This window comes from Centroberyx affinis, unplaced genomic scaffold (genome assembly GCF_046629955.1).
Source record: "Centroberyx affinis isolate AG114_WGS23_722 - 3 ecotype Tasmania unplaced genomic scaffold, CSIRO-AGI_Caff_v1 ptg003390l_1, whole genome shotgun sequence".
Taxonomy (NCBI): domain Eukaryota; kingdom Metazoa; phylum Chordata; class Actinopteri; order Beryciformes; family Berycidae; genus Centroberyx; species Centroberyx affinis.
In genome coordinates, this window is record NW_027281375.1 from 214,365 (window position 1) to 228,474 (window position 14,110).

The 14,110-nt window shown below is 46.6% G+C and overlaps 1 protein-coding gene across 3 annotated transcripts in view; it reads left to right on the forward strand.

The window, feature by feature from the left end:
* lnx1 (ligand of numb-protein X 1) overlaps positions 1-14,110 on the forward strand; it is a 35,229-nt gene that overhangs the window by 10,852 nt on the left and 10,267 nt on the right. Inside the window, exons 1-3 of one of the 3 annotated variants that reach the window (XM_071539045.1) lie at positions 376-467; positions 11,301-11,548; positions 13,056-13,211. In XM_071539045.1, coding sequence (XP_071395146.1) covers positions 376-467; positions 11,301-11,548; positions 13,056-13,211 — 496 coding nt within the window. Of the gene's footprint in view, positions 1-375; positions 468-11,300; positions 11,555-13,055; positions 13,212-14,110 lie in introns of those variants that run through there. The other 2 variants (XM_071539043.1, XM_071539044.1) reach the window with 2 other exon arrangements.

Here is a 14,110-nt window from a genome sequence, read left to right on the forward strand (position 1 = left end):
TCCTCCGCTCCGTCTTCAACCTCTGGCAACTGGCCCGCTTGCCTCTGCAGCTGAGATGACCAGGCAGCCAGCCTGAGGGAGTGGAGGAAACTGCCAAACACAGAGAGAGAGGTAGAGAGAGAGGAAGAGAGGGAGAGAGTGAAAAAGAGAGAAGGTAGGAAGTGAAGGAGTAATTTAGACCTGAGAGCGCCTCTGAAGAAAGAAAGGAAGAGAGGAGGGGGGTCAGCACGGCCAGGTTCGGAGAATTGGAGGTGGAGGAGGAGGAGGGGGAGGAGGGGGGAGAGAAGAGAAGAGGAGCTCCAGTGCAGAGAGGAGACAGAGGAAAAGAGAGAGAGAAGACAGAGAGAAAGACAGGAGAAGAGCTGAGCGTTGACCATGAAGGCTCTGTTGCTGCTGGTCCTGCCTTGGCTCAGCCCGGCCAACTACACAGACAATGTGGGCAACCTGCACATCCTCTATTCTGAGCTGTGAGTACAACAGTCAGCCTCCTCCTGCATCCATTCATCCACATCACCCCATCTCTCCCCTCCACCACCACACCATGCAGCCGTGTGTTTGTTACTCTGTATCTGTTTGACTAGTTGCAGGCAATTGTTGGTGTGTGTGTGTCTGTGTGTGCACGGTACTTTCATGCATATGTGTGCGTGCAAACTTAGAATGTTTACATTTTGATTACTGCATTAAGAGTGTGAGTGTGTCTCTTTGGTGTGATAATGACCAGAGAAATGGCTCCTGCAACCATGGTCATCCGTTGCCGTGGCAGCGGGATGCAGTAGAGGCAGCAGGTAGGGCTTTGTGCTGTCCAGGAGTGTTTGGATGCTACAGAACAGCACTGCAGCATGGCATCTCTCTCTCTTCAGCAGGATGTGTGAGAGTGTGTGTGTGCATTCTGACTGCTATATTGATTTGTACGACATGTGAGCACGCATTTGTTTGCTGTTGCAGGCTTTTAACGCCGTGTGTGCGTGAGTCCTGTTGAGCATATGGAAGGTTGTAACTGTTTGAGGGTGTTTGTGTGGAATAGCCTGTTTCACCTCAGCATTAAAAATGCATGGCTGTCTATGCTCCTCTTTCATCACAGATCACCAACTGTATAGCACATACCTTACTGTGATACACACGTGTAATTGTCATCATCATTATCGCCATTATGTCATTATGTCATCACCGTTGAAACAAAAAATAATACAGAAACTAAAGACATTCACACACATATTCACAACCAATTCCTTTCAACTAATATTTCAACCATTATTTCATGTTACAAACAATATATCACAGACAATATATCAGTTTTCTTATAGAATTTTGACACCATGGCAACAAACCTCTCATCTGGCGTGATACTCATACTAAGTGTGATTATAATACTGGGCAAAATTGTTTTTCATGTTTTCACTTCTTCATGGTTTCACTGTGAATGCCGTTACTGTGTGTTTCATAGACTTTATGCAATGAAATTGTGTTGAATTTTAGGCTGCTGTGTTTTGGGGGTTTTTTAAACAGGGTATGCAGAATTGGTAGAAGTGTTACGGACAGCAATATTCTGCCTGAATACAGCTTATTTCTATGCTGTCTCTCTCTGGCACACACTATCACTCATTCTCAGCATGCACAGTGTAGACCAGAGTGTTTTTCTGTTCTGTTTCGGTCCTCTGTATTCTCTTTGTGTGGGAGTTAATGTTGGCTATATTCAGCAGCTCCATGTGAAGCCTGGGGTCTCAGATCTCCAAGCTGGGCTCCCGCTCCTCTCTCCAGTCTGACGGAAATGTCCCATTATGCTGCATGAATACATGGAACAATGGAGCGCTTTACAAATCCCCTCATTTCATTGTGTGCTCTCTCCATTGAGTGGGGCTTTAGCTCCTGCAGACACCAAGATCCCCTGTTGGACAGCAATGGGTCCTGGAGAGGAGAGAGAGAGGTGGAAAAACAGTGGAAGGAAGGGCAGAACAGGGAAATGGTTGAGGAGAAAGAAAGAGGAGGAAGAGGAGCAGGAGAGGAGGAGAGATTGTGAGAATAGAAATGCAAAGGATGAGCTGTTAGGGCAAGGGCAGTAGAGAGGAGAGAGGAAAGGGGAGATGAGAGGAGACAGGAGGGGATAAGGTCACTTCCTGCGCCTGCCTTCCATCTGTCCATACATACGGCTGCCATGGTGATGCGGCCCAGCGTGCTCAGTATGTGGGTCATTTCTATGAGGGATTGTTTGTAAATAAGATGGGCAGATTTCCCTCCTCTCTCCACTCATTGATTTTGAGTGAGAGAGACTGATGTGGAGAGAGAGAGAGAAAGAGAGAGAGAGTGAGTGTGAGTGTGGTTGTGACAGTGAGGTTTTGCTGATTATGACACGATAGAGAGAGAAACCAGGAGCAGACAAATGCAGACATGGTGTTTTTCTGCCTGGCTGGAGAGCAGTGGCACACCATTCATCTTTATCCATACTGTTGACAGGAGCAGCCTTCAGCTCCCCCTGTGTGACCACCATCTCAACTCGCTCTTCTTTTCCTCCTCTCATTCTTTCTCCATCTTTCTCCCTCTCTTTCTGTCATCCACTGCGTTTCAACTGAAGCGATTGCTACAGTGAGTTTACTTTGCATGGGAAAAATGAGAGTGAATGTAATCTGTCTTGCTCACACGCAAACGTGTGCACACACGCTTGACTATATTGGCTAAACACAAGATATAGATGGAAATCCAGTGCAGGGAGAGAGTAAGTGTTGCTCTGTAATGAAATCCTTAATATGGTTACTGCCGTTTTCCTCTGTCAGCACCAGCCAATACAAATGCAGCACTGGCACACAAACAAGAGCTCCTATACATAATGGTTCTCTCACACACACACACACACACATATCATGAGGCCTTGCTTATTCCCTCCCCCAGCCCACATGGCCTCCCTTGATAATCACAGTGCAGTGCTTTAGAGCGTTAATGATTAATCTATGTTCATTTCTGGGCCTGGGCTGAGATGTCTTAAACACTATGATTAGCTTAGCTTCTGTCCTTTCAGCCCTCATCTAGAAGGTGTTTGATCTCCCCTAAAGTTCACCACGAGCTGTGCGTACTCCCACTGCTCCGGACGTCTTCAGCACGGACGCATCCTAACTGGATTAGCCACCCGGCCAGAGCGCGCTCGCTGGATCTGAACAATAGGACTCATTTGTTTATGCCAGGTCCATCCTGAGTCAAAGGCAATGCACCATGCCATGCCCGCTCTGGCCCCGTGGCTGCTCCAAGTGTGGGGCAGGCTTCACTAATTAGACTTTTGTTTGGATTAAATATTAATCCCTGCTCTGTAGTCAGGCAGCTCCCCCTGTCTCAGTGTATCTATCAGGCCAGAGACAAGGGAAGGCCGGGGGGGAGAGTGGCTGAGAGATAAGAATCAGTCTAACAGCCTACTTCTTACCCTCCTGCACAACTTCACAGCTCTCTCAAAGGAAATAACATTGAATCAGCTTAAGTATTTCTTTGCATAGGATGCATGAAGCACATTCAATAAATCCATCATGGGAACATTCAGTATGCCTGGGTAGACAAATTCTTTAAACATCAAGAATGTTTAGCAGAGTGCACTGCACGCACAATCAAAGAATGAAAGAAAACACGAGTCAAGGACACATATAGAGGACACGCATGCAGTTGTTCACAGACAAATCCACAAGACACAGTCACATGCACAAATCACATATTACACATTACACATCACACAAAACAAATACATAAAACAACACACCAAAACACACATCTGAGTATGCACAATTTCAGAGTGCATGATGCATGTGTAAATATACAAACACAAAAGAACAGATGAATTATGTATGTATTCATTTATTCATGGACAGAAGTGAGTTGTGGGTCAAGGTGTTTACTTTGACTGAGCCTTCCTCAGATGTATCAGTATTCAAGCAGAAATATACTTGCAAGGTGAATAGGTGACAGTGTCAGCATGCAGGGAAAGTTGAAAGATGGGATTGTGTTTGGTATGCTATATATGTTTTCTGATAAATTTGTATTAAACTCAAATGTATAAGTTTCCGCAATGCAGTGCACTGTTTTTATGTGTGTGCCGAATCATTTACATGAAGTGGCCTACTTTTTTTGTCATATCAGTGAAGATGGATGTATAGTGAAAAGAAGTATCTGATAACCTTAGCCTCTAATTGGCTCTAAGTCTGGCTGGTGTTGAGGGGCTTTGAGGCCTGACATGTTTAACATGGAGAATTTCTACAGTCTGCTGTCTGTAGCAGTCTTATCTCTAAGAGGGGTTCCATATGAGCGGACTGCAGAGCAGGGAGCCAGCAGAGCGTTACTGACAGCAAAGAGGGGAGGAGAGCAGTTTGGGGTTAATCTCTCACGTGAACAGTGCCCTACTGTGTGCCAGGCCTTTGGGTTGAGCTGACCAGGGCTTACCAGAGCTGGCCGTGGTTCAGGCAGACGCACCATGGCACGTGGAGGTAGAGAAACCAGGACAATGCCAAGGGCTAGCATGGCATAGAGTGAGAAATATAGGGTAAAAGGTGCCAAGAGCAATGTGGGACAGCAGCCTGGTGGGGATTCTCTATGATCATGCACTACAGTATAGAGGGGATTACAGGAGTTGCCTGCACTTTAGTGAGGAAAATGTACACGTAGTCACACATATGCATATACACGTGAACACATTTATTATGCATGTACACACATACACACACACACACACACACACACACACACACAGTCCAACATGAGTGACAGGGCTGAAGTGCCAGCAGGAATGGAAGTGTACAAGCTATATGCCAAGCCAACCCATGGATTTCCACCGTTACCTGTCTGAGCGCTATTGCACCGTAGAACCAGCCACTGTCACAGAATGTTGAAGTGGACATGTAGATTCCTTATCAAGCTCAGATCCAGGTCTGCACCCCAGCCGGAGAAGAGAGAATAAATTGGATCTAATACTTGCTGTGCTTTTCTCCTCTGATGACAGGCCGAGTACGAGATTGTCTTCTTGGTTGAAACCAGACACTAAGGCAATAAATGCTGCATAAATGTCCTTCCAGCCTGATCATGAGGTCACGGCTCGACTGATGATCGTACTCTGTATTGATTGGCTAAAAACCATGACTCAGAGCTTGGGCTATTTCAGATAGGCTGACTCCACTGACACCGGGCTGGCTGGGAGGCCATGTCTGTCCGCTCGTAAACAAAGATGCATTAACCATGCCAAACCTGCCCAGCCACTGCTCGCTACACAGGAGTACAATGGAAAGTTCAACTACAAAGAGGGGACTTATCTGCTGTGCGGGTTGGTGTGTATACATACACGTTTGGTACGCATTGCAGCTCTTCAAAGGCTGTAAGAGAGTCACACCCTACAGAACACCCCACACCCCACCCCACCCCACCCCCACCCAATCTTATTAGATCTATCCTTGCAAACAAGCTTGGCCAAGATTTCTTCTCAGAGCACAGACTGTCCCCTACAGCTGTGGTCTCACCCCCTTATCATGCAGCAGATGAGATTACCCCTCACAGCAGGCGGATCCAATCAACACACCAGCGCATCCACTGATTAACACTCCTCTAGTTCATCATTAGCTGGATTACTCTGTCTGTCTTTCTGTCTGTCTCTCCTCTCTCTCTCTCTCTCTCTCTTTATCTCTATCTCTACCTATTCCCGCCCTCTCCCTCTTTGATGTATTTGCTATTTGGTCGAAATAAGGCAAAGTACTCAATAAAGGAGTAATTGATAAACTAATCTAATTAAGGATAAATGTTCACTTTTTTTTCAAGAGTTTATCACTATGGATTTAATTAATGAACATTCTCCCTCCCCTTGCTGCACCATGTTCCTTGGTGGGATGTTTTGCCGATAACCATATGCTTATGTGTGTGTGTGTGTGTGTGTGTGTGTGTAGGTGTGTGTGTGTGTGTGTGTGTGTCTGTGTGTGCGTGCGAGAAGCTGCTGGCCTCAGGTGCTCCCCAGTGCTCTGCAGTGAAGGCAATAGGGCAGCATGCACAGACAGTCTCCAAAGAATAGTGTGGCTGCTTTTTTGTTTGTTTTTTTATTTTTTTTTTGTTTTGTTTTTTTGCTCTCCTCTGTCTGTTTTAAGGTGAGTTACTCTCTGATGTGTCTTAGCCAAAAGCTAGTATGGACAGACAGTTTCCTCTCAAGACTTTAATCCTTGGGAAATTTAGAGTAGATGTTGAGTAAAGCCAGGCGAAATGATTCATTCTTGCAGGGGGGAAGCTTTCCATTCCTCCTTTTCGTATGATTAGTGAGATTTAGAGTTCTTGCGTACATTTTGGAGGATGTCACTCCCCTCTAAATGGATGGGCAGCTCAGACGTACTGAGGAGTTGTTGAATGTTGCACCACCTGTGTGTGTTAATTCCCTTATTCGTTAGTACGCCAAGAATAAATGTGAGGCAAAGCTACTGTCAGTGCTAACCTTCTCACACGTTCTCTTTCACACAGGCAATTCTCTCACACAACGCACTTTGTCATATACTGTACCTACACACACACACACACACACACACACACACACATACACATTTCATCCCACACATTCTTCATCAAGAAAAACCTGCAGGCTACCTCAGGGCTCAGAGTACGACAGGAACGTCTTCCCTTTTTTCTCAGCTTCTAACATGTCAGGTGACAAAGGTATATTTTCAAGAGCATCAAAAAGTTGGCTGCCAGACTCAGAGCTTTGGGAACCAATGCCTAATGCTGCTCTGGATTAATAAGGCTGTGGGAAGAAGAGAAAGAAGAACAGCATCTTAAGGAACTCAGTTATAGCTAACAGAGAGCGAGAGATGCAGTGGGAGCATACATCATCCCCAGTGTGGGTCACACCCAGGTCGGCCTGCTGCACCCACACAGGCATGAGTGAGTGGGTCGACTCTTTAGATTTCATTCCAGTCTATTTACATGATTACATTCAAACATATGTCTTGTACTTAACAAATGCGCACACCCGCAGTATGTGAAAATATGCCCCGTGTCCGTACCTGACCGTCTGACCCGGTATTGCCACCACTGCTGGGGTAATTTGTGCGGTATGCGGAGTGTGGTCCAACAGTGCGGTTGTCCCTGGCAGTCAGGGAGCGGAGGGAGTATTTGGGTTAGGGAGGATAATCCACTCACCCCTAAAGAGGATTGGAGAATCTCACAGGCTTTGATGAGTTGTGAGCTGGTGTTTATTTCACATCACAAGAACAGGACTGTTTGTGTCGCAGCCGGGGCACTTCCTCGCATCCACCACCTCACCGACAGCATGGTGGGTATAATTGTTATTGTTGCTGGAGAAAGACGAGGAGATAGAGAAGGATAAGGGAGGAGGAGAGGATGAGTGGTGAGGATGTTTTGGTGTCTTCGCTCCTTATCTCTCCACAGATCCCAGGGTTTAGAGAGATGATGCGTTGATTGAGGCTGTGCCGACGGAGGCCAGGGTGCTGCAGTACTAATGAGCGTACTCTAAGCTCAGCGATCATCCCCCAAAACAAATCATGCATTTACACTCAGCAAGGAAAGGAGAGCCGCATGCAAGCACGCCAAGTTCCACCACAGCACAGAAAAGGAGCTTGTTTGTTTACGAAAAAAGGGGGCACACAAAGAGCATTGGTGATCAGAGGGGGGGGAAATGATACAAGAATTGTAAAAGAAAAAAATGACAAGGAGAGAGAGGGAAAAGTGTGTGTGTGTGTGTGTGTGTGTGTGTGTGTGTGTGTGTGTTTTTGCGGGCATGTGTTTTTGTATGTACAGTACCTCTCAACTGCATAGATTTAATTGGCTCCTCTACCTTGGGTCCAGAGCTGCAGGACCACCCAGGTGAGTGAGACAAGGGGTTTCTGTCATGCTTCCCTACCCTTAACCTCAGACAGCAGAGACTGTGGCCTTAATTCTTCAGCATGGACATTAAAACTCTAAGCAGTAGAGATATGGCTAAGTGTTTAAGGCCACTCTTATCCCCAGGAGGAAAGGGATTTTAATTAAGGGGAGACAAAGCCTTTAATAAACCATTCGCACACACACAACAATGGCTGCATGCTGCTGTCTCAGAGACTCTGTACTGCGATGGCCTCTACGTTTCTGTGATATATCAAAAGCTACAACACATTTCTGTCATTACCCAAGGTGTGAATGTTATAAAGATAATTTTCTATTGTTTTTATGTCTTTGAAATCTTGTTCTTGCACAGATCGTCAGACACTGAAAACTACAAACAGAGAGAAATACAGACAGTTGCTACCGAAACTTTCTCAAATGAATAGTGTGTGTTCATTAATACTTGGTCAGATATTTAGCTGGGATTTGGAAGAAATTGCTTGCGGGGTGGTCTGTAAGATGGAGCTGTATTCAACAGTATTTGCCCAATGTGGTTTTCCATTTTCCACTACCCATGGTGAAATAGGGGAATGTTGTCTCAAGCTTAAATTCCATATAGTCAGCTTGGCCCAATAGTCAGCTTGGCCCAAAGTAGCATATAAGAGCCTATCAAAGGTGTGTGTACACGCGTGTGTACGTACGTGTGTGTGTGTGTGTGTGTGTCTGTATATGCTTGCATAAGTGTTTGTTAGGGGAGTTCCTGATGTTTATGACTAATTCATTTGGAGCCACATGAAGGCAATGATGTGCCGGTTTACCAGTAGTGTTTTATAGCTGATGTGCATGCAGCTTTAATTCCTCTAATTGATAGTGAGTGACATGAGGAAAGCTTCTGCCCCTCGCCATTGCAGCACTGCCTCTGCTCTGCTGTTGATTGAAATATTGCTCTATTCAACCACTTCTCTCAGTTAAGTGGTATGTTGCTGCATCGACATGCTTGATAGCATTCAATTTACTAAATCCGAATCAACAAGAATAGCTCACAGTAGCACACCCCTAACACAGGTACACAGACACACACATGCATGAGGCACGTATGCACTGCATAGCACTGTTAAGTCACAGGCCACGGGTTGAGATCGATATGCACTTCAGCTCGGTGTAATGCTGAATCTGACTGAGAGAGTCAGACTTGTAGCTACAAGTGAGATATAGAACCCTCTTAAAGATGAAATGTCTTTCCCTCTGAAATATGGACAGAGTGCATGACCCACTCAGACAGCTCTGTTATTGAGACAAAATGGTGCTTCTAGTGAAGTGGTGCCCCTGGAGGGCCAATGGCCTTCCTGAGTTGGATTCTGTTTGTGGGCTCAAATGGCATGTAATCCTGTTTCTTCTATTTGTGACTTTCCAAATGGGATATCATGTCTGATGGCCATCATTTTACCTGCCTTTTACTTAACTTCTCCATTTTGGCTCTATTGCCTGATGTCTTTCTCTGCATAATCCAGTGATACACAGCCCATCTACACTACACCACAGGAGAATGCATCCAGCGTTCCTTGTATTTCTGAGCTACTGTTGAAGCTGTGCCTGGGTTTGATCCAGCTCATTAAAACCCAGTTAATGTTTGTGCTGATGGCTCCACAGAGACACCCGGAGAGACAGGCCAGTGTTATTCCTGCTTCTGATGAAGCGTCAGCTCAAAGCCTTTATGGCTTGCAGATGGAGGAAAATTCTCAGACAATACAATATTACTCTGTAGGGATATCTTAAATTCGCACACAAACATTCTCAATTCAGTATCGTCAGTGTGAGAAGCTTTTGTGTTGTGCAGCATGTGGTGTGTGCATGCATCTGTGCGTGTGTGTGTGTGTGTGTGTGTGTGACTGTATGCTTATTTTTTTTAAGCGTGATGTTTTTGTGGTTTAGTGAGCGTTGACAGGGAGAAGACACTTGGAACCTGGGAATTGGATTAGTTTTGAGAAAATAACATTCTGACGTTTTCTGATGTTTTATATTCTGGTGTTGTGTCAGTTACCCACTCTCTCTCCACTGTAACGGGTCTTTGCTTACATTTGTATTCAATCACCTGTCAGAAATGCTCGCCCACAGCCACCGACAAAACCATGCTACAAGTGATTACAGGTATTGTCACAAAGCAGGTATGCAAGGAATAGCAAAGAGGAGCTGAGGCACCGACATACACTACTGCGTGATACATTTTTGCTTTTCTTTATGAGAGTAAATATGCCATTTGTGGCACGTGCAGAGAGGCACTGTATGAATTGAGTGAGGGTGTCAAGACATATATTCTGCTGCAACATTTGTGGTTGTGGCCTATTGTTTAGGCTGTGTGGTATTGAAGGAGGAGGTGTTGTTTGCAGTGTTGAGGTCAGATAAGCAGTCGGTGTGTGTAGGGTAGAGGTCAGCATGGAGAAGAGGCTGCAGGAGATGCTGAAGTCAGGTACAGGCTCTTGTAATATCACGCCTTGACTACTGCAACTCCTTACTGGCAGGGCTCCCGGCCTGTACTTTCAAACCTCTGCAGATGATCCAGAACGCGGCGGCGCGTCTGGTCTTCAACCAGCCCAAAAGAGCACATGTCACTCCGCTATTCATATCCCTCCACTGGCTCCCAGTTGCTGCCCGCATCAAGTTCAAGTCCTTGATGCTCGCCTACAAAACAATAACCAAAACGGCTCCGACCTACCTGAACTCCCTCATTCAGGCTCCCTCCCGCTCACTACGCTCTGCCATGGAGCGGCGCCTGGTGCTGCCACCTCAGCAAGGCCCTAAGTCTCTAGCCAGACTCTTCTCTTCTGTGGTTCCCCGGTGGTGGAACGAGTTGCCAAACTCCATTCGATCCACAGAATCCCTCTCTATCCTTAAGAAAAGGCTAAAGACCCAGCTCTTTAGCGAATACCTCCTTTCATAAAAAAAAAAAAAAAAAAAATTTGATGCACTCTATGCATTACCTCATAGCACTGCCTTGTAGCACTCCCTCGTAGCACCTATGTCCTGTTGGACCAGAACTTAGCTCTATAGCACTTACTCTCGTTGTTCTCTCCTATCTAGAAACTTGCTTGTGTTGTATGCAAATCTCATGTGTAAGTCGCTTTGGATAAAAGCGTCTGCCAAATGTGAAATTGTAATTGTAATTGTAAGTCCACTTACATTAATCAGAGGTCTTGAGGTTCTGACCTTTCCAGTAAATTTCAACATGCTTTTGTAGGCTGATTTCTCTCCACAGAACAGATAGTGAAATCCTCAGTGCTGAAATGCTTTACATTTGGGTCGGATGACATTAGGAAAGCATAACAGAAAGAAATAGATGGCATTCATATCATCAATGTCACCATCCCATCAACATGTCCAGTTTTTAATACACAGTTGTCACTCCTGCTTGTGTCATACTGACCTGCCCACTGACTGATCTGAGTTTGGGACTGACCCTCGGACCCCTTGTTGTTCATGTGTGTGTGCAGGTGTAAAGGGGCGTCTCACTATGGGCTCTCAGCGGACAGGAAGCGGCGTTCGCAGGAGGGCGACTGCACCGACAGCACGTCAGAACTCACCGTCGCCACGCTGCCCAATGATGGCCCCGCCTCGGCCGCCGTGGCCCTCCTATCGGACGAGCCCGGCCTGGTCAACCCTGCCTTCGACCCTAGCATGGAGGACAACAGCCAATCAGGCAGCACCACCAGCCTGGCAGCCCGCAGCAGCACCAAGAAGAGTGAGTGTGAGTGAACGAACAAACGGATGTTTGTGCGTGTATGTGTATGTGTGATTATGTTCAGTGCTGCATGAAGTTACCTTTATCTGATAGAGAGAGAGAGAGAAGAGAGAGAGGAGAGGGGGGAGGAGAGAGAGGAAGGAGCTAGCGTGTGTGTGTGTGTGTGTGTGTGTATGTGTGTGTGATGTTTGTCAGAATGACAGATTGAAAATCAATAGAGAGTAGAGAGCTTTCTAGTCACAGTTACATAGTCTCTCAGTCACAACCATATGCCAGTGATCTCTGTTCAAACATACTTTTACACCTGCAGACTCACAAGGTATAACCCAGGCACTCATTCACTCTCAAATACAGTCTTTGTTGTACCTAATGGTCTTTGATAGAAATCCTATCAGCCAATTAGCTCTACTGCCTTGTTTTTTCAACAATCTATAAAATCTCTCTTTGTGGAAAACAGTAGAGAAAGAGAGAGAGAGAGAGAGAGAGAGAGAGAGAGAGAGAGTCATTGAGAGGCGAGGTACATTATACAGTCAAGGAGAAATGGAAGGAGAGGTAGGTACGGGCAGATTAAATATAGCCAGAGCAAGTCCATTAATGCTGAATGACGCGATCACCGCCTCTCCCTCTATTTCTCCCACCTGTGAAACCAGGAGCCAGTCACGAGTGTTGCCCCCCCCCCCCCCCCCCGCCTCTTCCCTCCCCCCCCCCCCCCCTCTCCACACCACCCCTCTCCCTCCTCATAACGTGAGTATGCAGCCGGTGGGGACACCGAATGACGCTGCACCAGCACTTTAGGCCCGGCCGGCTGAGCGCCCACCACCACCACGAGCGCCACTACTGCTGAACAAGCTGTCAGCTCCAGAAGCGGCTGGCGCTTTTAAAGAATAATGTGGCTGTCAGGAGCCCTCGCATCTCCCCAGGCCCGCAGAGGGAGGGAGGGGCGCTGCAGAGGCTCGCTGCCCCATGCTCAGTGCAGCCAGACTGGGGCTGCTGCCTCTCCACTGCAGCCTCCTGTCCCGTAGCCTGTCTGTCTTTTTCTCCACTGAGAAAAGCAGAGTACCAGACAACGCTCTCTCTGGGACGGTCTGAACTCCTGTTTAAGACACAGTCACACACTAGAGTCAATGGGTGTGTTACATCACTGCTGCAGTTTACGTAACCTATTACGAACTGTCCTAGGCACATGTTCACTGCCATTTCACATTTCTGGGGTTTATTAATCAGTAGGCCAGCACAGTTTCAAGCAGCTCTTCTATCCTATCCACATACAGATGCATTATTTGAGCGCTGATCTCAACTAACTCGACAAATAAAGCTCATCAGAGTCGAATACTGGACAGGGGGTAGACTTCCTCTGTTACCTCTGTCACCACATGTTTCTGGTAGCTGTGTAAGCAATGAGCAGGCATTTGATTGGCTGAGAGGAGGCAGATTCAGACATGTCTGGGCATGTTGAGGCAGAGTTGATCTATAAAGTGCCTCCGTTTCTCCCCTCCCTTCTATCCAGTCAGAAATTTTGACCGTTCCTCAGTGAGGAGCCGCTCCTTCAGAAGGCTGAACCGGGCATTCAGTGTCCTGCGGAGGACCAAGAGTGGCAACGCAGTGAGCAATGAGACCACCGAGGAGAGAGACAATGCCAGAAATGCCAATGTGCCACAGGAAGGTATGGATCAAGGCCTATGTATGGATATCAGCTTAGAACAGGCAAATCCAAGATAACAGTGTGTTTGTGTTATCTTGCTACAACCGCAATACATCTGTCTGTGTATTTCTTTAATGTGCATGTTGTGTATGAAATGTATGAACATGAAATACGTATATTGCTGTTATCAGTGGGATTGTGTCTCGATTGTATGACGTCACTGCTGTGTCTGCACTTTTTGATTCCCTGTAGATGGTTCCACAGAGCGCACGGCTTTGCTCAACGTGTACTGTATTTTTTTTATTTTGTGTGTGTGTGTGTGTGTGTGTGTGTGATTTTGTTCCCTTGGCTGTGTGAGGAGGGTGACTCGGATGGGAGTCCACAGCGTAACTGTAGCATATGCTTCTTTAATAATTCAGCTGCAGATTGCATAAGTCCACTGGTCGCTCACTAGAGAGGGATCAGATGGGAGAGTGGTAGCCTGAGGCACTCTGCGCAGCAATGGGCTACAGGGAGACGGGGCTCATGACCTGCTCCATCCTCGTCACCTCCTCTTCTTTTCTCTCCTCCTCCTGTCATCCTCCTCCTTCTCCCTCTTTTTCCTCCCTCACCCTTCGTCCCCTCCTCCTGTCCTTCCTCCTCCAATCTACCTAGTCAGGGTCAACAGGGTTGCATCATGTGACAGCTAGATGGAGAAGCCCCCAGGGAGCAGATAAAGGACCTTGATGGAGAGCCTGAGACAGAGAGTAGTGTTGTTGGCATGGCGAATCCATATGATGTGATGTATTAAAGAAAATACTGTAGAATGTCCTCTGGTGATATTTAATTCAACATCTACAGTGTGACCCTGGTGACGGTAGGACGGGAAAGAGGAAGTAGTCTCGACTATAAGAGAAAACCTTGGAGAATCAGCTTTATCT